We start from the raw sequence: 27,683 nt of genomic DNA, 5'->3' as shown, positions 1-27,683 counted from the left end.
GATACACACACAGGATACGATACACACACAGGATACGATACACACACAGGATACGATACACACACAGGATACGATACACACACAGGATACGATACACACACAGGATACGACACACACACAGGATACGACGCACACACACAGGATACGACACACACAGGATACGACGCACACACAGGATACGACGCACACACACAGGATACGACACACACAGGATACGACACACACAGGACACAGGATACGACGATACGACGCACACACACAGGATACGACGCACACACACAGGATACACACACACAGGATACGACGCACACACACAGGATACGATACACACACAGGATACGACACACACACACAGGATACGACACACACACACAGGATACGACACACACACACAGGATACGACACACACACACAGGATACGACACACACACACAGGATACGACACACACACACAGGATACGACACACACACACACACACAGGATACGACACACACACACAGGATACGACACACACACACAGGATACGACACACACACACACACACAGGATACGACACACACACACACAGGATACGACACACACACACACAGGATACGACACACACACACACAGGATACGACACACACACACACAGGATACGACACACACACACACAGGATACGACACACACACACACACAGGATACGACACACACACACACACAGGATACGACACACACACACACAGGATACGACACACACACACACACAGGATACGACACACACACACACACAGGATACGACACACACACACACACAGGATACGACACACACACACACACAGGATACGACACACACACACGTGTATAAAGCTGCTCATTTAAAAGTACATGCTCTAGCAATGTGAAATATATTATTAGACAACGATCAAATATTGGTAGAGTATAATATCATGTAACCTACCTCTGTTTGTCTGAAGTGCCGCGCTGTTTCCTTGTTGAAGTGCCTGTGTGCATTACGCAGGAGGCAAATTAGTCTACATGTCATCGAGGAATTGATTGGATGACGGGAATAACCAAAGTCATTAATGATCGCAGGGGTGAATTATTTCATGAATGTGCATTATGACTTAAAGTAGAAGTTATGGCACAAGTTATTGAAGTGTGTGTGTTTATGTAAAACTGTTGTTTGGGATAAACAGTACTGTTCAAAAGTTTTGGGTTACTTAGAATGTCCTTTTTTTTGTCCATTTTAAAATAACATCAAATTGATCCAAAATAAAGTGTAGACATTGTTAATGTTGTAAATGACTATTGTAGCTTGAAACGGCAGATTTTTTATGGAATATCTACATAGGCGTACAGAGGCCCATTATCAGTAACCATCAATCCTGTATTCCAATGCCACGTTGTGATAGCTAATCCAGGTTTATAATTTTAAAAGGCTAATTGATCATTAGAAAACACTTTTGAAATTATGTTAGCCCAGCTGAATCTGTTGTCCTGATCTAAAGAAGCAATAAAACTGGCCTTCTTTAGACTAGTTGAGTATCTGGAGCATCAGCATTTGTGGGTTTGATTTATTCAAGTCTTTGTCAATTAGTCCTGCACCTGTTAATATTGTAAATGAAAGCCTCTAAGAGAGGTGAGCACCAGAACATCCTGTCTCCTCACTGTCTGATCCACCGCTTTGGTTACTGCTTCACCGACTGTCTCACACACACTGACTGTCACACACACACTGTCTTACTTCCTCATCCCTCTTGTCCCATCACTCATTCTCTGATACACAACCCTTATCACTCAACCCTTTTCTCCTCCTCCCTCTTACGCCAGGTTGCAGGAGGAGGCAGCCGAGACCATGGAGGCCCTGCAGGGAGCAGGCATGAAGGTGTGGGTGCTGACGGGGGACAAGATGGAGACGGCCAAGTCCACGTGCTACGCCTGCCGGCTGTTCCAGAGGAGCACAGAGCTGCTGGAGCTGACGGTGCGAACCCTTGTGGACCTGGGGAGGAAGAGAGAGGAGCGCCTGCACGAGCTGCTGCTGGACTACCACAAGAGGGCAGTACAGGACGCCCCACCAATCAAGGCTGGGGTCACCAGGTCATTACTGAGTCCAGGGTTGGAGGTTGAAAGGAGTTTGATGCCACTCCTGCTAGTTGTCAATTGATAACAATTGGTAGTAAATGATGTTTTGAATGCGAAGGTCAGACCTACTCCTCTCCCAGAATTCTAATTGATGACGTGAACACAGCTGTGTACCTGGACTGGATTTGCGGTCTGGTTTTGCTCTAGTTCGTGTTCTTGGGTCAAATCTAAACCCGTCTCTGCATTCTCTGTCCCTCCCAGGAGCTGGTCTTCAGCGAACCAGGACTACGGCTTCATCATAGACGGAGCCACTCTGTCCTTGGTGCTTAACTCCTCTCCTGACTCCAACTCCAGCTGCTACAAGAGTCTCTTCCTCCAGATCTGTCAGAACTGTACCACTGTGCTGTGCTGCCGCATGGCTCCCCTACAGAAGGCCCAGGTGAGTGACGTTATAGACTCTTGCTGTTAGATCAAGTAGATTAACTGCATATGGCTATTGTAGTTAAAGGCTAACCAGTGTGACAGTTAAGGTCTCGCGCAAAGGTTATCACGTCCTCAAAAACCACTCTGTAATTCAACACATTACACCTGGTAATAATATGACAAATGTCTGCATCTGTGAACTGTGCATTTTAGTTTTGAATGCAGAACCGAGTGGGATTTAATTCAAACTCATTCCTTTTCCTCTCTCTCTCCTATAGATAGTAAAGATGGTGAAGAACTGTAAAGGCAGCCCCATCACCCTCTCCATCGGAGATGGGGCCAACGATGTCAGTATGATCCTGGAGGCACATGTTGGCATCGGTAAGACTCGGGACCTCGGTAGACCACCAAAGGCATTAGGCAGTGCCTTTTCTATGTAACATCACATATTACATTGTAATATTTTCCCTCGTCCTCCCTGTCTCAGGTATAAAGGGTAGGGAGGGTCGCCAGGCAGTGAGGAACAGTGACTATGCCATCCCTAAGCTCAAGCACCTGAAGAAACTGTTACTGGGACACGGGCACCTCTACTACGTTCGTATTGCCCACCTGGTGCAATACTTCTTCTACAAGGTAGGGGGCAGCACAGATATTTGAGCGCCATAACAGTACTGTGCTGGTTACTGAGGATCATGATGAGGGCATGGTTTGGAGCTGTAACACGGAAGCCTGTGTTGCTGCCAACCAAAGAGCAGTAGATATGCGGGAGTGAGGTGCACATTTTACTCCGTTTTTCACAATTCCTGACATTTAATCCTAGTATAAATTCCCTGTCTTAGGTCAGATAGGATCACCACTTTATTTAAAGAATGTGAAATGTCAGACTAATAGAGTGATTTATTTCAGCTTGTATTTCTTTCATCGCATTCCCAGTGGGTTAGAAGTTTACATACACTCAATTAGAATTTGGTAGCATTGCCTTTTAAATTGTTTAACTTGGGTCAAATGTTTCAGGTAGCCTTCCACAAGCTTCCCACAATAAGTTGGGTGAATTTTGACCCATTCCTCCTGACAGAGCTGTTGTAACTGAGTCAGGTTTGTAGGCCTCCTTGCTCGCACGCTCTTTTTCAGTTCTGCCCTCACATGTTCTATAGAATTGATTTCAGGGCTTTGTGATGGCCACTCCAATACCTTGACTTTGTTGTCCTTAAGCCATTTTGCCACAACTTTGGAAGTATGCTTGGGGTCATTGTCCATTTGGAAGACCCATTTGCGACCAAGCTTTACCTTCCTGACTGTCTTGATGTTGCTTCAATATATCCACATAATTTTCCATCCTCATTATGCCATCTATTTTGTGAAGTGTACCAGTCCCTCCTGCAGCAAAGCACCCCCACAACATGATGCTGCCACCCCCGTGCTTCACTGTTGGGATGGTGTTCTTGGGCTTGCAAACTTCCCCTTTTTCCTCCAAACATAACAATGATCATTATGGCCAAACAGTTATATTTTTGTTTCATCAGACCAGAGGACATTTCTCCAAAAAGTACAATCTTTGTCCCCATGTGCAGTTGCAAACTGTAGTCTGGCTTTTTTATGGAGGTTTTGGAGCAGTGGCTTCTTCCTTGCTGAGCGGCCTTTCAGGTTATGTCGATATAGGACTCGTTTTACCGTGGATATAGATACTTTTGTACCTGTTTTCTCCACCACCTTCAAGGTCCTTTTCTATTCTGGGATTGATTTGCACTTTTCGCACCAAGTATGTTCATCTCTAGGAGACGGAACGTGTCTCCTTCCTGAGCAGTATGGCGGCTGCGTGGTCCCACGGTGTTGTTTGTACAGATGAACGCGGTACCTTTAGGTGTTTGGTAATTGCTCCCAAGGATGAACCAGACTTGTTGAGGTCTACAATGTTTTATCTGAGGTCTTGGCTGATTTCTTCTGATTTTCCCATAATGTCAAGCAAAGAGGCACAGAGTTTGAAGGTAGGCCTTGAAATACATCCACAGGTACACCTCCAATTGACTAAAATGATGTCAATTAGTCTTATCAGAAGCTTCTAAAGCCGTGATATAATTTTCTGGAATTTTCCAAGCTTTTTAAAGGCGCGTCAGCTTAGTATATGTAAACTTCTGACCCACTGGAATTGTGATACAGTGAAATAATCTGTCGATAAACAATTGTTGGAAAACTAACTTGTGTCAGGCACAAAGTAGATGTCCTAACTGACTTGCCAGAACTTTAGTTTGTTAACAATAAATTTGTGGACTGGTTGAAAAACAAGTTTTAATGACTACAACCTAAGTGTATGTAAATTTCCGACTACAACTGTACACAGCCAAGTTTTCTGATGTCGATGAAGGACTGTGATCAAGCTCATGTGATTTAGCTGACAACCGGACACCAAAGCTCTTCAACGAGGTCATATATGTCAGTGGAGGCTGCTGAGGAGAGGACGGCTCATAAAAATGACCAGAATGGAGTCAAGGGAATAGTATCAAACACACGGTTTTCATGTGTTTGATATCATTCCATCCGCTCCGTTACACTCCATTCCAGCCACTTATGAGCCGTCCTCCATTCAGCAGCCTCCATTGATGTCCGTTGCCTTTTGATGTCCATTGCCTAACCTCGGGCTCTTTCTCCCACACTCTTGTTTACAGAACCTCTGCTTCATCTTACCTCAGTTCTTGTACCAGTTTTTCTGTGGATACTCCCAGCAAGTGAGTATTGGTCTGGGTCCTGCTGGGCCTCCCCCTCTCTGAAGTTCAAAGATGCTCTAAACATGAAACGGCAGAGTATCCCATTGAACCGCAGCACCTTCTCCAGTCTATGCCCATACTCTTCCCCTCTGGTTGGAATGACCCCCACCCCCCCTCTCCTCGATCTCCCGGAGTGGCTGCAGTATGATATATATATATATATTTTTTTTATATATGACATATAGTACATATCAAATTCTATTGGTGACATACACATATTTAGCAGATCTTATTACAGGTGTAGCGAAAAGCTTGTGTTCCTAGGTCCAACAGTGCAGTAGTATCTAACAATTCACAATAATACACACAAATCTAAAAGTAAAAGAATGGAATTAAGAAATGTTTAAATGTTAAGACGCGCATTGACTAAATTAGTATATACATATGAAATTCACTTTATATACAGTGTAACTAGTACATTGCCTTGGATACACCAAGTAATTCTTGGCCTTATTAGCCAATGTGCCAAATTATTTATTAATTTGGCGCATGTTTAACTTTAGCAGGAGGTGATCCACATTTTCACATCTGAGTATACACAGCTAACTTCTGATATATAAGTAGTCTCTCAGTAGCTCTGTGAAAAATATGCCCCTCATCTCAGACCTGCTTCTCTCAGGTCCATCTGTGTGTATATATATATATCAAAGGATGGGTTGTTGCATGTGGCCACACGGCAACGGGCTTGAGGCTATAGAGCCCTCTTGCTGTGTAGCTAGTGTGTGTGCGCTCTCCTCTCCGTGTAATTAACCCCTTGGTTCCCAATCCCTCCACTCCCTTCCCCCTCCCTCCCGTCCTCCCCAGCCTCTCTACGACGCAGCCTATCTGACGATGTACAACATCTGTTTCACCTCAATGCCTATCCTGGCCAACAGCCTCTTGGAGCAGCACATCTGTATGGAGGTCCTGATGGACAACGCCGCCCTCTACAGGTAGGACCGGAAACTAAACTATTCATTCTGCACCTACGTAGAGAATGTACAGGCTTCTCGTGTGATTATGACTAGCCATGTAAGTGGTTTCAAAGTCTTTGTATTCTTACGGTCTCCCCATCCTCCCTTCCTTCCCTCTTTTCTCCCTCTCTCCTTAGGGACGTAGCAAAGAATGCCATGTTGGGTTGGGGGCCCTTCCTGTACTGGACACTACTGGGGGTCTACCAGGGCCTCTTATTCTTCTTCGGGGTCCGCTTTCTCTTTAGTAACCCCGCCCTGCAGGATAATGGCCAGGTGTTTGGGAATTGGTCGTTCGGAACGATTGTTTTTACTGTCCTCGTTTTCACTGTGACGCTGAAGGTAAAGCACGTTATAACTCAATTGTGTTATTTGAAGTACATTTTTACACCAATGATAACACTTGTCTTTTTGTGGTTCTAGCTGGCTATGGACACTCGCCATTGGACGTGGATCAATCACTTTGTCATCTGGGGCTCGCTGGCCTTCTACACGTTCTTCAGCTTCTTCTGGGGTGGGATCATATGGTGAGTACTGGATTTTCTGGTGCGTACTTCAATTAGGGCTGACCCCATTTAGTCGACTGGTCGATAGGCTGTTGGTCATCTGAGATTTCTTTAGTCGAGCAGTCGCAACAAATAAAAATGATCAGCATGGTGTACAAGACAGCTGTCTGATTCGCGCCGAGTGGACTGATCCATTGCGGGGATGGCACAGTCCATTCTAAGACGTGCTACTGAAATTGTATGTGGTTATATTTAAAAACAATGGTGTAACAGATGTTGGTGTTGAGAACAATGTGGCGGAAGCAGCAGTGGAGTTAGGAGATGAGGAAACAGCATTCACCTTAATTGTCAAAAAAAACTGAGGAGAGCAGAAACCACAACTTAATTAGGTCTATAATCAATAGCCTAACTGTTAAATGTGCCTGGCTTTATACATCACCCACATACACTAATATAACTACCGGTTAAAAGTTTAGAACACCTGCTCATTTTGCTTTATTTTTACTATTTTCTACATTGTAGAATAATAGTGAGGACATAAACTATGAAATAACACACATGGAATAATTTAGTAACCAAAAAAGTGTTAAAAAAATTCAAAATATTTATTTTATCGTTGAGGTTCTTCAAATGGCCACCTTTTGTCTTGATGACAGCTTTGCGTTTAACTGTTCCGAATTTGTATATTGAAAATAATAATAATAACCTTCCTTGATCTCGTCGTTGTTGTTATTATTATCATTGTTATATTAAGTAATGTCATTGTCATTAGTAGTCTTAGTATAGCAGCATTGCGTAAACACCACCCAGCTGTAGGCCTAAGAGCGCATCCTGTTTAGTCAATACCGTAACTTACTTAGGCCTATATTTCAATACTTAGTGACTTCCGAAAGTTTTCAGACCCCTTGACCTTTTCCACATTTTACGTTACAGCTTTAATCTAAACTTTACTTTTTTTAAAGTATATTTCCTCAGCAATCTACACACAATACCCCATAATGACAAAGCAAAAACATGTTTTTTGAGAGATTTGCAAAAAAATATCCTTATTTACATAAGTATTTAGACCATTTGCTATGAGACTCGAAATTGAGTTCAGGTGCATCCTGTTTCCATTGATCATCCTTGAGATGTTTCTACAACTTGATTGGAGTCCATTTGAGGTAAATTCAATTGATTAGACATGATTTGGAAAGGCCCACACCTGTCTATATAAGGTACCACAGTTGACAGTGCATGTCAGAGCAAAAACCAAGCCATGAGGTTTAAGGAATTGTCCGTAGAACTCCGAGACAGGATTGTGTCCTCAGACTGGTGCGAAGGTTCACCTTCCAACAGGAGAAAGACCCTAAGCACACAGCCAAGACAATGCAGGAGTGGCTTCTGGACAAGTCTCAATGTTCTTGAATGGCCCAGCCAGAGCCCGTAGAACCCAAGAAGACTCGAGGCTGTAATCGCTGCCAAAGGTGTTTCAACAAAGTACTGAGTAAAGGGTCTGGATACTTTTAAGTAAATGTGATATTTCATAAATATAAATGTATATATATTCATATATATATTAGTAAACATTTCTAAACACTTGTTTTTGCTTCGTCATTATGGGTTGTTGTGTGTAGATTGAGGGGGAAAAACGATTTAATCAATTTTAGAATAAGGCTGTAACCTAACAATGTGGAGAAAGTCAAGGGGTCTGAATACTTTCCCGAATGCACTGTATATAGGCTACTGTATCAATCGTTTATTCGTTCTTGTCATCACAGCATTCAAGTCATTAATGATTTGAAATGCAATCAAGCATTTTAGTTTTAAAATAGTGACAAATGCATAATCAACGTAAACAATAAATAGGCCTAAATGAATGCATCTGTTTTTAATCTTTGCTGTAAAAAGGCTTTACGAATTTGTTTTTCAACCGACTCGTTTATAATTTGTTGTGTTTACATTGTTCCAAACTGTCAGAAAAAGTTATTGTAATGTAGCACCATCTGTTTGGCACACATAATATGCATGCAGCATTTGCTCCTTACCTTATTTTTCTTGATCTTCAGTATTTTGTAGACAAATTTATTCTACTAATCTGACTTCCCCTTTACCTCCTGAGCAACCAGTAAACATTCCCCCTGTTTCGAATTTGTCACTTTTTTTGCTGTTACTTTATTCAGAGTTTCTAACCAATTTATTGACGTGATTATGATATGTTGTAGGTCAGGCCCTATTGGTCATGTGCATGTGGTGCATACGTGTGACGTAACAAGAGCAAGGGTTGAGGCAAAGCGAATAGGGAATGTTTTTCCTAAACAAATTAAGGACTTCGATAACCACTTTTCAGTCAGAAATGGCTGTAATTGTTGCAGCTTCAGCAACACAGACAGCACCATAAACACCTTTTGATGTTCTGTGGTGGTCGCTGCAGCAGGGAAGAGAGTGAGACAATGGGTGCTAGTCAGTCACTCGCTGTCTTTATTTGTTTGGTCGCAGCGAGTGAGGCAGGCGCAGCACAATCAAATCAATTGCGGTCGGACTCCCTCTAGTCGTTTCTTAATTATTTCATCAGTGCACTTAAAGCTTCAGACAAGTTCAGTGCGTATAGTTGATTTGATTAAAACACATAGGATGTGTCTATATATGGAAAAATACACGTTTTGAAATTGAGACCAATCGATTGGTCGAAAGAACAGATGGCTCTTGGTCGGCCAATATATTTTAAGGTTAGTGATGGGCTGGAGCAAAAGCCAGCACGCCATGTAGCACCGTGTGACTGCTGAATTTGGGCTGACCTTGGGCTGACCTATGTGAATGTTGTAAACCCTCTCCCTCCCGTCAGGCCTTTCCTTCGGCAGCAGCGTCTCTACTTTGTTTTTGCTAATATGCTGAGCTCTGTGTCAGCCTGGCTGATCATCATCCTGCTCATCCTGCTCAGCCTGTTGCCTGAGATCCTGCTGTTGGTCCTCCGAAAGCCCCGCGGGCCCCACTCACGACAGGTACTGTCCACATACAGTGATACCATATCGTTTAAATGTTAAAAGGGGTAACAACTCTTCAAAACACTTCATAGTAGTTTTCCTGTATTCGTATCTTTCATAATTTCTATGGGCTATGACTTGTCCTTTATGCGTCAGTGGAATGAGGAGGCGTTCAGACGTCCCTGTATTTCTGTTTATACATGATTCTAAATTTAAACAAAGACGGTTAACATTTTGTCCTTGAAAGTATCCATTTATGTCTCCAAGAAGACTTGGTCATGCTTGACGGAGCCCATCGCTCTAAACACAAAGGATCCGCCCATTTTTTTCAATTTTCATCTAAAATGACATGCACACATCTAACTGCCTGTTGCTCAGGACCTGAAGCAAGGATATGCATATTCTTGATACCATTTGAAAGGGAACACTTTGAAGTTTGTGGAAATGTGAAATAAATGTAGGAGAATATAACACATTAGATCTAGTGTAAGATGATACAAAGAAAAAAACATTTTTTTCTGCTGTCATCTTTGAAGTGCAAGAGGCCATTATGAATTATTCTAGCCCAGGCACAATTTTGACTTTGGCCACTAGATGGCAGAAGTGTATGTGCAAAGATTTAGACTGATCCAATGAACTATTGCATATCTATTCAAAATGTTGTATCAAGACTGCCCAAATATGCCTATTTTGTTTATTTATACATTTTCAAGTTCATAATTGTGTACTCTCCTCAAACAATAGCATTATATTCTTTCACTCTAATAGCTACTGTAAAATGGACAGTGCAGTTAGATTAACAAGAATTTAAGCTTTCTGCCCTTATCATTTATCTTCTTTTTTCTTTTTCTTACAACCTCATGCTAATCACATTAGCCTGTGTGAGCTCAACCGTCCTGAGGTCGGGACATGGATCCTGTAGAGGTTAAAGAGCTCCTCCATAGCGGTCTGATTTGTGTTGTTGATATGGATGGAGATCACAGGAATAATCCAATTTGCCCCAGTCTCCCTTCTGAGGCCAGTATCCCCTGGTATTGTCTGTCACTCAATTAATTCTCCATGAGTCAAATTAGTTTTCCTTCAAAGTATTAGGAATGGTGTGATGACTCGTATGGTTATTAATTTCAAGTTATTTGATTTTTCAACTAAATATCCCCTTACCAATGTTTTTTTGTGTGTGTATGGCTGGTAAATGTTTAACAACCTCATATTGATTTTCAGAATTTTCATGAGATGTCGGGGACACTGGGTGGGTAGCTATTTGTGCACCATAGAACTCATTATCAATCAATTCTGTGGTTCAAATACATTTAATTAAATGTAATTTATATTTAGGTTGTTTTTGCGCTCAAGTAACCTCAAAAAAGGGTTTGATATAACATTAATTGAGACCTGATTTATTTTGATTTCCCTTGATGTTAAGCAAAGAGGCACTGAGTTTGAAGGTAGGCCTTGAAATACATCCACAGGTACACCTCCAATTGACTCAAATGATGTCAATTAGTCTATCAGAAGCTTCTAAAGCCATGATATAATTTTCTGTAATTTTCCAAGGTTTTTTAAAGGTGCAGTCAGCTTAGTATATGTAAACTTCTGACCCACTGGAATTGTGATACAGTGAATTATAAGTTAAATAATGTCTGTAAACAATTGTTGGAAAAATTACTTGTCATGCACAAAGTAGATGTCCTAACCGACTTGCCAAAACTATAGTTTGTTAACTAGAAATTTGTGGAGTGGTTGAAAAATGAGTTTTAATGACTCCAACCTAAGTGTATGTAAACGTCCGACTTCAACTCTAGGTGCATGCATACAAAAGTATCTGCCCACCCCTTCAAATTAGTGTATTTGGCTATTTCAGCCTCAATGGTCGCTGAGCGGTGTATGAAATCAAGCACACAGCCATGCAATCTCCATAGACAAACATTGGCACTAGAATGGCCTTACTGAAGAGATCAGTGACTTTCAATGTGGCACCGTCATTGGATGCCACCTTTCCGCCCTGCTAGATCTGTCCTCTTTTGCAACACTCACTACCCAGTTTCAAACGGTCTCTGGAAGCAACGTCAGCAACAAGAACTGTTTGTCGGGAGCTTCAAGAAATGGGTTTCTGAGGCCTAGCAGCCGCACACAAGCCTAAGATCACCATGCGTTCTCTGGAGTGATGAATCACGCTTCACCATCTGGCATTCCGACGGATGAATCTGGAGTGTTAATGTATTTATAGTTTGGGGAATGCTTATATTTGCCCTGTTACACACTTGTGCGTTTCTTGCGTATCCCACCTCTTGAGACACCTGCTGGGATTGGGGTCACTGCCAGGGTTACCATTGCACGGCGCCCCTGGAGCAATTAGGGTTTAAGTGCCTTGTTCAAGTGCACAGGGAGTTTTCACCTTACCGGCTCCGGTATTCAAACCAGCGACCTTTCGGTTACTGGCCGAACGCTCTAACCTTGAGGCTATCTTGCCACACCCTATATAAGACTCTGCCCCATCCTAACTAAATGCTATCTCTCTAACTCTGCTGCTTTGTGTTAATACATTCTCTACAGTCTCTCTCCCCTTCTCTCACTTCCCCTTATTGCCTCTTCTGTTTCTTCCTTTCTGTCCTGCCTGCCTTGCTGCAGATCAAGCAACGGCTTCCTTCGTCGGGGACGTCCACTATCTTCATGCTGTCACAGACCGCCAGTACTCACAGCTTCTCCTGGAGTGACTGAGGTCTCTCTCTTTCCCTTTACTGCCTCTCCTTTTCTCTCCTTGTTCCCCCACCCACTCTCCTCCTTGTTCCCCCACCCACTCTCCTCCTTGTTCCCCCACCCACTCTCCTCCTTGTTCCCCCACCCACTCTCCTCCTTGTTCCCCCACCCACTCTCCTCCTTGTTCCCCCACCCACTCTCCTCCTTGTTCCCCCACCCACTCTCCTCCTTGTTCCCCCACCCGCTCTCCTCCTTGTTCCCCCACCCGCTCTCCTCCTCGTTCCCCCACCCGCTCTCCTCCTCGTTCCCCCACCCGCTCTCCTCCTCGTTCCCCCACCCGCTCTCCTCCTCGTTCCCCCACCCGCTCTCCTCCTCGTTCCCCCACCCGCTCTCCTCCTCGTTCCCCCACCCGCTCTCCTCCTCGCTCCCCCGCTCTCCTCCCATCTGTTCTGTCCTGCTTGTCAGATTCGTCCCCTCCCCCTTCCTTTAACATCCAGTTGGTCTTGATTGACCATTCTAGAGGTTCCCTGTTCAGGTCATGGTGAGGTTAAAGAGAAGCTATCTTTCTAACCACTGTCTAGACTGGGTGGTACATTTTTTTGTTATTTCAGGATCATTTGAGAATGCTTCTGTAAATGCTGGGTTGCCCAATGCCCAGCCATCTCACTTCCCCAGCAATTGTGGTTTTTCATTTGTTGCTGCAGCGTTGGTCCTATGTCTAATTCAGTATGTCTGAGTGCATCAGTCAGTGTGTCTTTCCTGCCTGTGCTGCCACTGTGCCTGCTGTCTCTGCATGCCTGTTCAGGTGAATGCAGCACGCAAACAAATGAGATTTACCTGCATGCCAGCGTGCTCCAGACTCCAGCCAACCCTGGACCCCACCACAACCGCAGTGGGCCACTACAGACATTTCTGGGTGGTTGTGTGTTGCTATGAATGTGTCTTTTTAATCATAACTTTCTAGTTAAAGTTACTCAAATGCCCCAAAGGATATTTGAAGTATTTGGATAGCTGTACCAATAATGTGTATTAGACTATTAAGATGGCTTTGTGTTGACCTTAGATAATGCAACATTAAGAACGACGCAAGCTTTCTAAAACATTGACCCTCCTGGGTAGAGGAGAGAGAATTCACCAAGGAGAGTGTGTGTGTTTTAAACTACATTACATTGTCCAACCTCTGTCTCAAGTGTGTAAGTGTCTGTCTGTCAGCACGAGGTGCCATTAGTGTCTCTTGCTTCACCCTTCCAGAAGAAGCCGGTGGTTCAGTCTGGCGAGGGGGAAACCCAGTCTCCCCGGTCTTCAGCCAGGCCCCTGCTCATGAAAACCTTTTCAGACGAGTCCAATACTATCCTATGAACAGGTACCAACCCCCAACTCTGCCCCTTAGTTAAAACAAGCAAATACCCCCCAAAAGAAATCCTTTAGCTGTCTAGATCTGCCGAGACCCAGTGCTCTTTAACTGTAACCAGAATCCTGCTTCCCGTGCCTTCAACATCTTTTAAGAAGTTGGTTCAGTCCTCTCATGGCTACTGTAACCCATACTTCCTGTGTGTTGGGCTCTGACTGGTTGGCTGAAAAGTGTATTGTTCATAATGGCTGCGTCATATTTTTGCTTGTGAAATATGTACATACATTCTTATGGACAAAGATTTGGATAATCATTTAACTGTGTCCTAATGTATCAATTGATGCCAGAAGGGGAACCTTTTCCAATATGATCCACTAAGCCAGGACAGTCGATGCTCTTTTCAGCCTCCCAGTAGACGACCTGCTCATTGTGGCCTTGCATGTGGTCTTTAAGAATTTCCAGTTACCTTGTTGACTAAGTATGGACTCCGTTGAGGATCGGGGATTCATCTGTCTCATCAGTGTGTGAATGTGAGTGTCTTTTTTCTTTTTCCTCTTTATTCCTAATGAAATATTGCAGACCTCGTAATCTGCCCTTTTCATTTCTCCCCTTATGGAGTTGTCATTTATATGGTGGTTGTGGTGTCCCTCCTGGTTGCATGTGCAATGTACTACTTGTGTGTTACTGGCGTCTTGTATTTTCCATTTGCAAGTACTACATTTTGTTACCCCTTTCCTTTGCCTGATTGTATGTTGCTCTTCCTACATCAAAATGAACTCACCGTTGCCTGGAGAGAATGTGTCCAAAAATACATTTGTATTGGTCCAATATTTTTGCTGTGTGACCTGACGTTTTAATTTGGGAGCACCAGTGCGACTACAAACATATCTGCCAGATTATAATTGTTTTAATGATTAAGGGAATGGGGATACCTAGTCAGTTGCATGGCTGAATGCATTCAACCCAAGACCTCTGAATCAGAGAGGTGCGGGGGGGCTGCCTTAATCGACGTCCACGTCATTGGCGCCGGGGAGCAGTTCTTGTGGGGGGGGTTAACTGCCTTTCTCAAGGGCAGAACGATTTTACAGCTCAAACGGCTAGACGACATGCCACCCCTTCGCTGTTTCCAAGTACCCTAGATAAGAAAGTGAGTGCAGATTCCTGACCGTGGTGGTTGCACCATTACTACAGAGAGAACCGCCCGTCTCTAGCCAGAACCTTTGGACAGTTGTGACCATGTTACCGGCGCTACGGTTTTGCTGGATGCATCTCCATTGGTGGAGATAATAAACAAATGTCTTAACAGTGTTAGATATTACTTTCTAGGGTACAAAATGTACTTCAAAAGTACATAGAATTCATATAGGCCCAATAGTCTGTATATCTCAATCGATTTTTAAAATGACATTTCCTGGTGCCCCTAAATTTTTTGTGGTGCTCCTAACTTTAAAATAATTTGGGTGCAACAGTGCTACCAACGTAAAATGCTAATTGGGAGCCCTGGTTCTGTTTATTGGCAAGTCTGGGTTAACACCAGGCTTTACGCTCACATCCATCACCTGTATTTAACCTGCTTCTCTATTCTTCCCAGCCTTCAGAGGACTCCCTCCTAAAAACATCCAGGTAAAATGAGGGCTAATTTCACATGTCTTAATCCTCGGCTATCGCCTCATGGTCTTCTTGGGTTCCATACACTTCTAGAATCATCAGGGATGATCACATGATATCAGAGCAGTAGATTTTCTATAATTTGATTTGAGTTCATCTCTTTTCAGGGGAGGTGTGTCCAATCAATTTTATTTGGGGGTATGTGGTCAATTCTATCTGATTTTTGGGGTCAACATTTAATGGTGTCTGTCATGGTGCTGCTCTTTGTTGCCACCTTCCAGTGGTTGGCATTTGGCAGGAGCAGGATTCTATGGTGGTGGACTGACTTCTGTCTCTGTGTGTTTGTCCTCTCCAGATCGCTGCTGTCACGCCCTTGTCCTACAAGCACCTGATCGGGCAGGAGTGAAGGGCAGAAAGGAGGGTTAACTATACTACGGCCAATGTCTTTCAGGCCCCAATGGCAGTCAAGCTGGCTGCCAGCACTTTTGCCTGATCTAAAAAGAAAATGGAAATTGACAAAAAGAAAATAGAAAAGATGCTAGAAGAGCCAGGGATGGACTCCTGTCACCCTCTTCCTGTTTCCCTCTGCATGTCTGCAGAGTACTGCACCACTGGCCCACTCAGCATAGGCCGTTTTTACAACGGCTTTACTGCACTATTCAGACAGGAGGCATGAATTTCCTCAGTTTCTTTTTGTTTCTTAAAAAAATCTAAATGAATGCGTACACGGCTACCTTGTCAGTAGTACTACTATGATCTGCTGTGTTCTAACATGCAGCCACACCTCCACGGACCCAGAATGATTCATCTGCATGAAACGAAGGAGGCTCCATGAATGCCACATTCCACTTGTTATTACTTGTGTGTTTAGGTCAAGGTTTGTTAAAACAAAAATGTTACTTAACTTTCTGAAACAGATTCCACAGTTCCAGGCCCAAATAGTTTGTACAGTACCAGTCAAAAGTTTTAGAACACCTTCTCATTCAATGGTTTTTCTTTACTACGTTGTAGAATAATTGTGAAGACTTCAAAATTCTGAAAAATACACACATGGAATCATGTAGTAACCAAAAAAACGGTTATAGAAATCAAGATGTATTTGATATTCTTCAAAGTAGCCACCCTTTGCCTTGATGACAGCTTTGCACACTCTTGGCATTCTCTCAACCAGCTTTGTAAGGAATGCTTACATATGCTGTGCACTTGTTGGTTGCTTTTCCTTCACTCCGCGCGCGGTCCAATTCGTCCCAAACCGTCTCAATTGGGTTGAGGTTGAGTGATTGTGGAGGCCAGGTCATCTGATGCAGCACCCCATCACTCTCCTTGGTCAAATAGCCCTTACACAGCCTGGAGGTTGAAAAACAAATGATACGTCCCAATATACGCAAACCAGGTGGGATGGTGTATCGCTGCAGAATTCTGTGGTAGCTATGCTGGTTAAGTGTGCCTTGAATTCTAAATAAATCACAGAAAATGTCACCAGCAAAGCACCATCACACCTCTTCCAAGCTTCATGGTGGCAACCACACATGTGGAGATCATCCATTCACCTAGGTTGGAACCAAAAATCTCAAATTTGGACTCATTAGACCAAAGGACAGATTTCTGCGGTCTAATGTCCATTGCTCGTGTTTCTTGGCCCAAGCAGGTCTCTTCTTATTGGTGTCCTTAAGTAGTGGTTTCTTTGCAGCAATTCGACCATGAAGGCCTGATTCACGCAATCTCCTCTGAACAGTTGATGTTGATCTGTCTTACTTGAACCCTGAAGCATTTATTTGCGCTCTCATTTGAGGTGCAGTTAACTCTAATGAATGTATCCTCTGCAGCAGAGGTAACTCTGGGTCTTCCTTTATTGTGGTGGTCCTCATGACAGCCAGTTTCACCATAGCTCTTGATGGTTTTTGCGACTGCACTTGAAGAAACTTTCAAAGTTCTTGACATTTTCTGGATTGACTGACCTTCATGTCTTAAAGTGATGATGGACTGTTATTTCTCTTTGCTTATTTGAGCTGTTCTTGCCATAATATGGACTTGGTCTTTTACCAAATAGGGCTGTCTTCTGTTTCCAACACAACTGATTGGCTCAAACACATTAAGAGGGAAAGAAATTCCATAAATTAACGTTTAACAAGGCACAGATTGTTAATTGAAATGCATTCCAGGTGACTACTGATGATGGCAACGGGTGGCTACTTTGAAGAATATAAAATATATCAAATTCATTTTGATGTAACTTTTTTTGGTTACTATGTTATTTCATGTCTTATTTCATAAGTTTTGATGTCTTCACTATTATTCTAGAAAGTAGAAAATAGTACGAAATAAAGAAAAACCCTTGAATGAGTAGGTGTCTAAACTGTTGACTGGTGCTGTAAGTTACATGATTCCAGTCCAGGGATCAAGAAAGCATGTTCGCTCAATACAGACGACACTGCACACGAGTTACTGAATATCTAAAACAAAATGGGAGGGTTTAGAGGCACAGCCCCCTACTGGGTTAGGGGAGGGTTTAGAGGCACAGCCCCCTACTGGGTTAGGGTAGGGTTTAGAGGCACAGCCCCCTACTGGGTTAAGGGAGGGTTTAGAGGCACAGCCCCCTACTGGGTTAAGGGAGGGTTTAGAGGCACAGCCCCCTACTGGGTTAAGGGAGGGTTTAGAGGCACAGCCCCCTACTGGGTTAAGGGAGGGTTTAGAGGCACAGCCCCCTACTGGGTTAAGGGAGGGTTTAGAGGCACAGCCCCCTACTGGGTTAAGGGAGGGTTTAGAGGCACAGCCCCCTACTGGGTTAAGAGAGGGTTTAGAGGCACAGCCCCCTACTGGGTTAAGGGAGGGTTTAGAGGCACAGCCCCCTACTGGGTTAAGGGAGGGTTTAGAGGCACAGCCCCCTACTGGGTTAAGAGAGGGTTTAGAGGCACAGCCCCCTACTGGGTTAAGGGAGGGTTTAGAGGCACAGCCCCCTACTGGGTTAAGGGAGGGTTTAGAGGCACAGCCCCCTACTGGGTTAAGGGAGGGTTTAGAGGCACAGCCCCCTACTGGGTTAAGGGAGGGTTTAGAGGCACAGCCCCCTACTGGTTTAATTCTCCATTTTCCCATCTTCCCAAAAAGTGTATGTGAGTTCATCAAAATGACCGGTAATGACTTGTGCTTGCCAACGTTTCTACCTGGCTCCGTGTCTGGAGCGTGACATGTATCTTCCAAGCAGAAGGCCGGTGATAATATAAGAAAATCCCAATTGGATTGTGTAAATTATTACATGTGCTGTAGCTATAGATCTGAACCTGTTTGAATGCCTAGTGCTTGAAGCCAAAAATGTATCTGACCTGGGGAGATGCATGTCATGCCCAGCACCGTCCAAATATTGCAAAATATGTTGCAGTGTGAGCAAGTTGTTTGTGTGAATGTGTTTCTCATACATCGGTTACCCAGCTGTACTGGATGAGATCGATGGCCTAAAATACAACCTGTGTGTTTCATTGAGACGTAGTGTTTTCGTAGGAATACCTGTAGCTTCCCTGTAGATTAGCACGTGGTTGTCATGACCTGTCCTCTAAAGGACATCAGGAGTTCTGAGGATTTTCCTTTGGGCGTGCGGTCAGAAAGGCACATTTTGTCATATGCCGAAACACACGCATAATGCACACACACCTACGCATTCACTAATACGCACATGCACTAAAGGCCTAAAATGAGGTATCTATGTCCCATTACCACTTAGTGTTTGTCAAAGGTAACGATCCCAACTCCAGACTTGCTCATCAGGTAATGTGACCACCTGCTGACCTTACATCAACATCCATATCTATTTAGGATATCTGAGAAGGGTTTCTTACTGACCTCTGGTGTTAGTGCTTCATACATTCCGTTTCTACATACCATGATTTGAATCACTTTTAGATACTACGGGAGGATTTTTGTTTTGGAACGTGTAAGAATCTATTTGACATATTTATTGTTCTGTGTAATTTTACCCACAAATGTTATATTTTTGTTACGTATTTGTTTTATTGTGCAATTTCAGTATGCCTGCGTTACTTCAGACGAGATGTGTGCCCCTGTGCCAACCCCTATGTCCTACCTTACACCATATCCTGTTCCCTCCACCGTTCTGGTCGCAGGTCAGATTACAGAGCACTGGTTAGAGGTCAGTCAAGCCATATCTAGGCTTTGAATGAAGCTTCGGGTATTTCTGGCACAGAGGGGTATGTCTTATCCTTTAAAAAAATGCCATAACTATCAAATATTTGATAATGATGGCTGTAGTTCCTAAGTTCAGTAGCTTTAGTTCAGATGGACTTCATTCCAGATCCTTAGTGGTTGGAGATACTGTAACATCTACATGCTGGCTGTACTTGATACTGAGCATATGCAACCTGGTGTCCCCTCCATGCCAAATGTGATTTACCATACTTTCATATGGGTGAAATGTATATATTTGTCTTGACTTCAAGGGACTGGAGTGCCCAGAGGGTTGTGTACACCAGATGGAGATATTAGGTAGGACTCTTTGTAACGTTTCCTTTTGAAACACTAAAGCTATCTGGGGGCTGAGTATGGGCTGTGGTCAGACTAGCGTGGAGATACTGCTGGACTCTCACCTGCCTGGGCTGTGTGCTAGGTCGGGGTAGGAGTAGGACTTACTATATGGGGGGGCATTACAGATGCTGTTTTCAAAAGCTTACAAAATGTATTGGTTTCTCGTGTTTTGCCTGACCAAAAAAAAAAAGAATGATTGTATTTTTAATGCAACCCTTTTTCCAGCCATTTTTGTAAGAATAATCAAAACGTCCCCCAAAAAAATACAGCTGGATGAATGCAGCTGGATGAATGTGGAGAATGGCCCTGTCCCACGGGTGACCGCTGGGGTGGGGTGCCTTGGGGTGACGGGCACAAAATGGGCACCTCACCCTGGCCCCAGGACCACCCCACGTCCCCCCCAGGACCACCCCACATCTGGCCCCTCGGGCTCCAGCCTCAGCACTCTGAACCTCCGACCTGAATGTAGCACTTTAAGACCAGTTTGTTCAACACAGTTTTTCTGTAATAAATCACAATATTATGAATGTCTTGTTTTTATTTATGAACTTGTGGTATGCTTGAGTGAACATGTGTATCAGCAAGCATACTTGTCTTATGCTTAGCATGGTCTGTTAGTGTGGGCTTTGCAGGACTTCACGTGTGTGTACCACAGGAGGCTGCTGATAGGAGGATGGCTCATTAAAATTGCTGGGGTGGAGTGAATGAAATGGTATCAGACTCGGGGAAACCATGTTTTGATGTATTTGGTACCATTTATTATGTTCCAGCAATTACAATGAGCCCATCCTCCCCAATTAAGGCACCACCAGCCGCCCGTGGACTGTGCGTGTACGCCTGGCCACACCAAGCAGATGCTCTGCGGTAATGAGGTGGCTGAGAGGCTTATCTGGATCAACGGGGCTGCTGAAGGCTAGAGCTCCACAGCAGAGTTCAGACGTACCGCTGGCCGAGTGGCCCTGTAGCACGCCACTCAACCTGCCACCACAGCACCACCCGACACTGTGTGTATTAATGTATGTTCATATCCTTCTGTTACTCTACTCTTTCCGTGGATTCACGTGTGTCTGAGTCCTGGTCGGTTGAGGGGAGACGTAGGCAGAGTAACTGGGGGAGTGGAGATGAGTGAAGCTGTGTCTATTTTGTACAATGACACCCGTTCATGTTCCTGTGCCTTCGTTTGAATGTGTCCGTTGTGTGTTAATGTGTGTGCACTTGCATGGGCAGAACAATTGGTTGGCTTAGACAAGAACGGGAGAATAATGTACCGTTTACAATGGCTCTATTGACACTTCAATGTGTAGCACACGGTTCTCTGTGTGTGTCCCAGAATATTGAGTAGGAGGAAGCAGTAACACTCGTGTCAGATAGCAGTGCTGTATGCGGTAGGTCAGCCAGGCAGCGCTGTGTGGAATCAGCCCACAATCTGCTACAGGAATAGAGTGACCACTAAGACAGAGGAGAGAAGGAGGAGTCTTAAAAGTTGGGAGGGAGTTGGCAGTGTGTCAGGATGGGAGCCACTGTGCCTCAGCAGCGGCAGAGCTGACGCACTAAAATCCAGACTGAGGGCAAGAGGGGGATAAAGGGAGGGCACAGAGGAAACAGTGTGGCCAGATGGAGGGTGCAGTGTTTGTTTTGAAGTGGCAGACTGGTGTTCATTAAGGGTTAGTGGCTGTAGCTGAGAACAAGATAGTCCCTCACTGGACTGAATATTAGTGAGTGTGTGAGGGAAAAGTGCATCGTTGATTCTGGACTGTCTTGGCCACAGCAGCCGGAAAACCTACCATTGATTTTCTGTGTGGACTGCACACTTCCTCCTCTGCTGTACTGGGTTCTTCTGTGCATTCGGCTCAAGGTGACTCCGAATCCGATCCAGCCCCTGGGAGCCTCCTGACTGGGTCCCTGGATCTACAGGGAAAAGTTGGTTGAAGCTTCCTCTCTACCCCCCCTAGAAGTGGAGTCCGACTGGGGATAGGACCGTAGGATAATAAGGATGTGAGGCCTTGACACCAGCCATTACCCACTACTGGGCCTGCTTGTGTTCTGTCCAGCCCTGTGGAGGTGGATAAGGGGGAAGGGAATGGGCCCAGCTTCAATGCAGAAGGAGACCGAGCAGGAGCCAGGGGGAGAAATGGAGTGCTACCACAGCCTTCTGCAGGCTGGCTCTCAGCTAGAGAACACACTGCAGCGTAAGTACCTCTCCTGTACTGCCCCATCACTGGCATATGGGGACATAACTGTCTTAAATATCATGGTAGCCTACACAGGGAAATATTGTGCAATGTTAAATATTCTGTATGGAGACGTAACACCGTCATAATACATGGACAATATTAAAACTCATAGGGTAGCTTTAGGTCTATTGATGGGATGGTTGCTGCTGTACTCCATGCAGGGATTAATGTGCTATTTCTAAACCCTGCGGGGATGGTTTTTATCCATAGCGATCATGTGTAGAGGAGATATTTGTAAGTACACGCCACATCTGGGTGTGTTTGGAGAAATGCCGAACAAAGCATTCCGTCAGCGAAATTAATAAACTATAGATTTATTATACATTTTATGACACTGAATTGATTAGAACTTCCCTGGGGAACATATCAAGGTCCAGTTCTGAATGGTTGCTCGCAGTGTTTTCAAGTTGAATGATTTTTAAAAAAAATCCTCTATTGGGGAGGAATAGGAATCCTGTAAGAGCAGCCAGTTGGGCAGATCTAACAATTAAATGATGAAGAGGAGTAGTGCTGCATCCCTGCCATGGTCCAAATGCTACAGACGACGTGATAAACAGTGCCCAAGAAACCATATCCCCTACACATTCTCCTCTGTCCTTTAATATCTATTGGATTCAAATAGAAATCCAATGAAGAAGAAAGGGCTAGTTTCTCATCAGTAATTCATTTACAAATCCAATGAAGAAGAAAGGCCTAGTTTCTCATCAGTAATTAATTTACAAATCCAATGAAGAGAAACTAGCCCTTTCTTCATCAGTGTTGATTTATTTCCAACTGTGATGACAGTTTGTTGGACTTCAGTTACAGTACAGCTCCTGGTGGTTTGTACCTCTAGTACAGTGGTTCCCAAAAGTTTTATTGTCCCGTACTCCTTCAAACATTCAACCTCCAGCTGCGTACCGTACCCCCTCTAGCACCAGGGTCAGCACACTCTCAAATGTTATTCATGGCGTCATTGTAAGCCTGCCACACACACACACACAATAGGATACATTTATTAAACATAAGAATGAGTGAGGTTTTGTCACAACCCGAATCGTGGGAAGTGACAAAAGAGCACAAATAATAATAATTTAGCTCTTTATTTAACCATCTTACATGACTGGTGAATAACTCCACCACAGGTTAATGAGAAGGGTGTGCTGAAAGGATGCACATAACTCTGCAATGTTGTATTGGAGAGAGTCTCAGTATTAAATCCTTTTCCACACAGTCTGTGACTGTGTTTAGTTTTCATGCTAGTGAGGGCCAAGAATCCACTCTCACATAGGTACGTGGTTGCAACGGACATCATTGTTTTAACAGTGCGATTTGACAAGGCAGGCCAATCCAGAAATCTGTCAGTGGCTTCTGATTAAATTACATTTTCATAGAACCGCTTGTTGCAATTTCGATGAGGCTCTCTTGTTCACATATCGGCAAGTGGACTGGAGGCAGGGCATGAAAGGGATAACGAATCCAGTTTGTATCATCCGTTTCGGAAAAGTACCTGCGTAATTGAGCATCCAACTCACTCAGGTGCTTCGCTATATCACATTTGACATTGTCCGTAAGCTTGAGTTCATTTGCACACACAAAAAATCATACAATGATGGACAGACCTGTGTTGTCCTTGTTAATGCAGACAGAGAAGAGCTCTAACTTCTTGATCATAGACTCAATTTTGTCCCGCACATTGAATATAGTTGCAGAGAGTCCCTGTAATTCTAGATTCCAATCGTTCAGATGAGAAAAAACATCCCCCAGACAGGCCAGTCGTGTGAGAAACTCGTCATCATGCAAGCGGTCAGACAAGTGAAAATTATGGTCAGTAAAGAAAACTTTAAGCTTGTCTCTCAATTTAAAGAAAACATGTCAATACTTTGTCCCTTGATAACCAGCACACTTATGTTGTAAAAGCGTTACATGGTCACTGCCCATATCATTGCATAGTGCAGAAAATACACAAGTTCAGGGGCCTTGCTTTAACAAAGTTAACCATTTTCACTGTAGTGTCTAAAACGTCTTTCAAGCTGTCAGACATTCCTTTGGCAGCAAGAGCCTCTCGGTGGATGCTGCAGTTTACCCAAGTGGCGTCGGAAGCAACTGCTTGCAGGCATGTTATCACTCCACTATGTCTCCCTGTCATGGCTTTTGCACCATCAGTATGGATACCAACACATCTTGACCAACAAAGTCCATTTGATGTCACAAAGCTGTCACGTACTTTAAAAATATAATATCCTGTTGTCCTGGTTTCTAGTGGTTTACAGAAGAGGATGTCTTCAACATCTCCTTCCATGTCATTGATGCATCGTGAAACAGTGTTGTTTGATGAAGGCGTTGTCTGTATAGTTTTTTTGGCCTCTTCCCCCTGCATTGTCCCAGCCATATCCGCAGCAGCAGGGAGAATTAAGTCCTCCACAATAGTATGGGGCTTGCCTGTCCTAGCCACTCTGCTCACCATATAAGACACTTCTAGACCCTTCTTATTAATGGTATCCATTGCTTTTATACATGTCTTAATACTCGAAAGTCGTCTTAATTCTCGCTCAAAAAAACTCCCCTGGCTTATTTTTCAAATTGTTAAGTTTTGTTTCTAAATATCTGCGTAAGAGTGAATGTTTCATAGAGTTGTGAGTACTTTTGCACATATAACACACTGTGACTGAGGAACGGCACTACTCCCAATATAAGTGAACCCCAAATCAATGTAGTTCTCATCATATTTGCGCCTCTTCGATCGTCCCACGTCCCCGCCTGTTGTTCGGTGCTTTCCCGGGTAAGAGGGCAGTAGCTCTTCGGCTGCATCAGATTCACAGCTGTCAGTGTCCATGCTAACTGGGCTAACAACAAATGTACAATTACTGATGCTAGCATTGGATGTGCTTGTGGAAGAAGAACTACTTGTTGTCGAAAGGTGCAGGTGTAGTAATGCTGGTCGTAGCAGTACTACCAGTAGAGGTGGTATGTGTCTCTGTGGACACGAGCCTTACTTTTTTTTAACCATTTATCCATTTTTGAGCAAACGGAATGAGCAGCAGCTACGTTGGTGGAATTCCCGCGAGAGAGTAACGGTTAATGTGAGTGTATGTTCATTATTTGACTAAGCTGCCTGTTTATGACATTGTGTTCTTATTTCGCTATTTTTGGCAGTGAAAAGAGGCTACTCGGGCGAGGAAAAAAACCTCATCCAAATCTACAGCCCCGTTGGAAAAAATGCATGAACTGTTAGAAAATGTGAAGGAAAAAAATGTTATGTTTTATTTAAAAAAATGTGATCACATATTTATTTGGCGTACTCCCGACGGCATTGATACCCCAGTTTGGGAATACCTGCTCTAGTATATTGCATTCTCTTCTCTATAGAGGACTAACATGATTGTGATGGTGACCTTTGGCACTGCTTTGTTGTTGTTCCGTTGTCACCTTGGTTACTGACCTGTGCCCCTGTACTTCCCCCGTGTGAGGGTGTTGTCCCTGTCCACAGGCTGGCCTGTGTGTGAAGGTAATGGGGACATTGGGTAAAAGGCCCTGCCCCGGACTTTCTATTTTTACCAGCCGGAGTTGGTTCAGTGTAATAATGTGTGTGTAATGTGAGCTACGTTCCGTGGGTTGGGCTGGATCTGCCAAGAGAACAAGGAGACACTGCAGTATATGGAAAAACCTTTATACACACACACACACACACACACACACACACACACACACACACACACACACTACAGATCAGTTACCTGTAGGTCTTCACCTGCCTTCACCTGGTTGTATTTTGACCTGTCAATATCATTTACCTCTGTGTGTGAAGAAACATGGCAGACAGGGTTTAACAAACTGCTTTCCTATGAGTTGTGTGAAGAATGGGTCATTTTGAAGCCCCATCACGCTTCCTGCAGTTAATCCTGAACTTACACACAGCCTACACCACTGGCGGTCGGTGCCGTTTTAACATGAGTGAGGATAATATATTTTTTTATAAGCATGGCCTTATTTCTATTACAGCATATTGGGTGACTGTCATTCATATTCCATTCACCCAGTTCAATGTAACAGCGATAGTTTACATTATACTCTAATTTCCCTATACCCATCATGAGGTTGCTACAACCTAGCCTATGAATGAAAGTTTACAACGTAGGTGCACAGTTTGAGAGAATTTAGAGTAATACCGCCTTGTACGCTCTTGCCTGCATCTAGCTGATATAGGCTGTAATCATTAGTCCAACAGTTGCAAATGAGAGTTTCTATTGGACGAATTCAGGTATGTTTATCCTTGTTTCGTTCAATTTGCTTCTGTTTAAGAAACATTTTCATACCTTCATATCATAACCGCTAACCGCTACACAGCCTACATTGTTATCACATCCTAGTCAACATAGCTACTAAAACTAACATGTTAGTAAACCCTCTACAATCATGCAGTACAGTCAGCAAGCAGTTTAGCAGTTACACCGGCGGGCCCCGATGGCAATAAATTAATAAAACCAAAAGCCTTGACTTACCTTGACTTGAAAGAGTTCCAGTGTTGGTTCACCATAGCCAGCTAGCTAACATAGCATCCCTCTCTGTTTGAGGTAGGTGTTTGAGTAGGCTGAACTAGCTAGCTGCATTCACTAGCTAAGTTTATTTTTTATTTTTTTTAAATACGACTAAGTATAGCTCTCTCTATTGCTTCTCCTTATTTTGGAATAAATATTTTTTTCAAAACTGTTAAACTATTATCTTTCTCTTTCTTGGAGTCAACTACTCACCAAATTTAATTCACTGCAGTGCTAGCTAGCTGTAGCGTATGCTTTAATTATGTACTAGATATATTTAATTGATTGGGTGGACAACATGTCAATTTATGCTGCAAGAGCTCTGATAGGTTAGAGAACTTCCCCTGGAAGTTGTCATAATTACTGGGTAAGTATATGGAAGGGGTGTTCTATTGAAGTCAATGTACTCAGATGAGGACAGAAGCTAGCTGTCCTCCAGCTACACCATGGTGCTACTCTAGAGTGCTACTGAGGCTACAGTATTGCAAAACAGTGTGTTTTAATAAAGGATTTACATGTGAATATATTTAACATAGTTTTAGCTAAAAAGGATAACTTTAATAATGTTTCACTTTTTATGAAATTCACTGAGGATGGTCCTCCCCTGGCCTACACAGTAAATGATTTGGCCCGGCCCGCCCAAGGAGTTGCTAGAGCGTGATGAGCCAAGGAAGAGCCCCCCTGCCAAACCATAGCCTAATCCGGATGACGCTCGGCCAAATGTGAGCCTCCCTATGGAACTCCCTATCCCTGCTGGCTGTGACACAGCCTGGGATCGAACCCCAGTCTGTAATGACGCTACAGCACTGGGATGCACTGCCTTAGACCTCTGCGCCACACAGTAGGCAGGCAGCCTAATTCTGATATTCATTCCACTAATTAGTCTTTCGACCAATCACATCAGGTCTTTTCATATCAGATATTTTTCAGAGCTAATCTGATTGGTCAAATGTAGCCCTAAATGTAGCCTAAAGACCCCATAACAAACCTCTTCAGTTAAACCTGTCAACCCCTGACAAACAGACTCTAATTACTAAGAGGTGTTTTTCATAGAAATAGTCTGTCTGTGCAGA

The 27,683-nt window shown here is 43.7% G+C and overlaps 2 protein-coding genes and 1 long non-coding RNA gene across 24 annotated transcripts in view; 2 read left to right on the top strand and 1 right to left on the bottom strand.

Annotated features, from left to right (window-relative positions):
* Positions 1-20,386, top strand: part of LOC118363427 (phospholipid-transporting ATPase IG-like) — a 76,220-nt gene extending 55,834 nt beyond the window's left edge. Inside the window, exons 19-31 of one of the 20 annotated variants that reach the window (XR_008087545.1) lie at positions 1,815-2,081; positions 2,328-2,505; positions 2,768-2,870; positions 2,977-3,122; positions 5,153-5,212; positions 6,056-6,183; positions 6,342-6,543; positions 6,625-6,728; positions 9,532-9,688; positions 15,310-15,341; positions 15,494-15,524; positions 15,682-17,864; positions 18,369-20,386. Coding sequence is in view for 5 of the 20 variants with exons in the window: in XM_035744281.2 (XP_035600174.1) it covers positions 1,815-2,081; positions 2,328-2,505; positions 2,768-2,870; positions 2,977-3,122; positions 5,153-5,212; positions 6,056-6,183; positions 6,342-6,543; positions 6,625-6,728; positions 9,532-9,688; positions 15,310-15,341; positions 15,494-15,524; positions 15,682-15,732 (1,459 nt within the window). In the remaining 15 variants the exon portion in view is untranslated. Of the gene's footprint in view, positions 1-1,814; positions 2,082-2,327; positions 2,506-2,767; positions 2,871-2,976; positions 3,123-5,152; positions 5,213-6,055; positions 6,184-6,341; positions 6,544-6,624; positions 6,729-9,531; positions 9,689-12,298; positions 13,731-14,171; positions 14,249-15,309; positions 15,342-15,493; positions 15,525-15,681 lie in introns of those variants that run through there. The other 19 variants (XR_008087544.1, XR_008087543.1, XR_008087541.1 and 16 more) reach the window with 19 other exon arrangements.
* The window catches only part of LOC127913994 (uncharacterized), a 423,857-nt gene that overhangs the window by 58,364 nt on the left and 337,810 nt on the right, over positions 1-27,683 (bottom strand). The window lies entirely within an intron of this gene.
* mcf2a (MCF.2 cell line derived transforming sequence a) overlaps positions 21,394-27,683 on the top strand; it is a 38,196-nt gene continuing 31,906 nt past the window's right edge. Inside the window, exon 1 of one of the 3 annotated variants that reach the window (XM_035744277.2) lies at positions 21,394-22,048. In XM_035744277.2, coding sequence (XP_035600170.2) covers positions 21,940-22,048 — 109 coding nt within the window. In that variant the 5' untranslated portion in view covers positions 21,394-21,939. The remainder of the gene's footprint in view (positions 22,049-27,683) is intronic. The other 2 variants (XM_035744275.2, XM_035744278.2) reach the window with 2 other exon arrangements.

The sequence above is a fragment of the Oncorhynchus keta genome, chromosome 30, assembly GCF_023373465.1.
Source record: "Oncorhynchus keta strain PuntledgeMale-10-30-2019 chromosome 30, Oket_V2, whole genome shotgun sequence".
NCBI classification, from domain to species: domain Eukaryota; kingdom Metazoa; phylum Chordata; class Actinopteri; order Salmoniformes; family Salmonidae; genus Oncorhynchus; species Oncorhynchus keta.
This window is presented reverse-complemented; position numbering and strand designations above follow the sequence as displayed.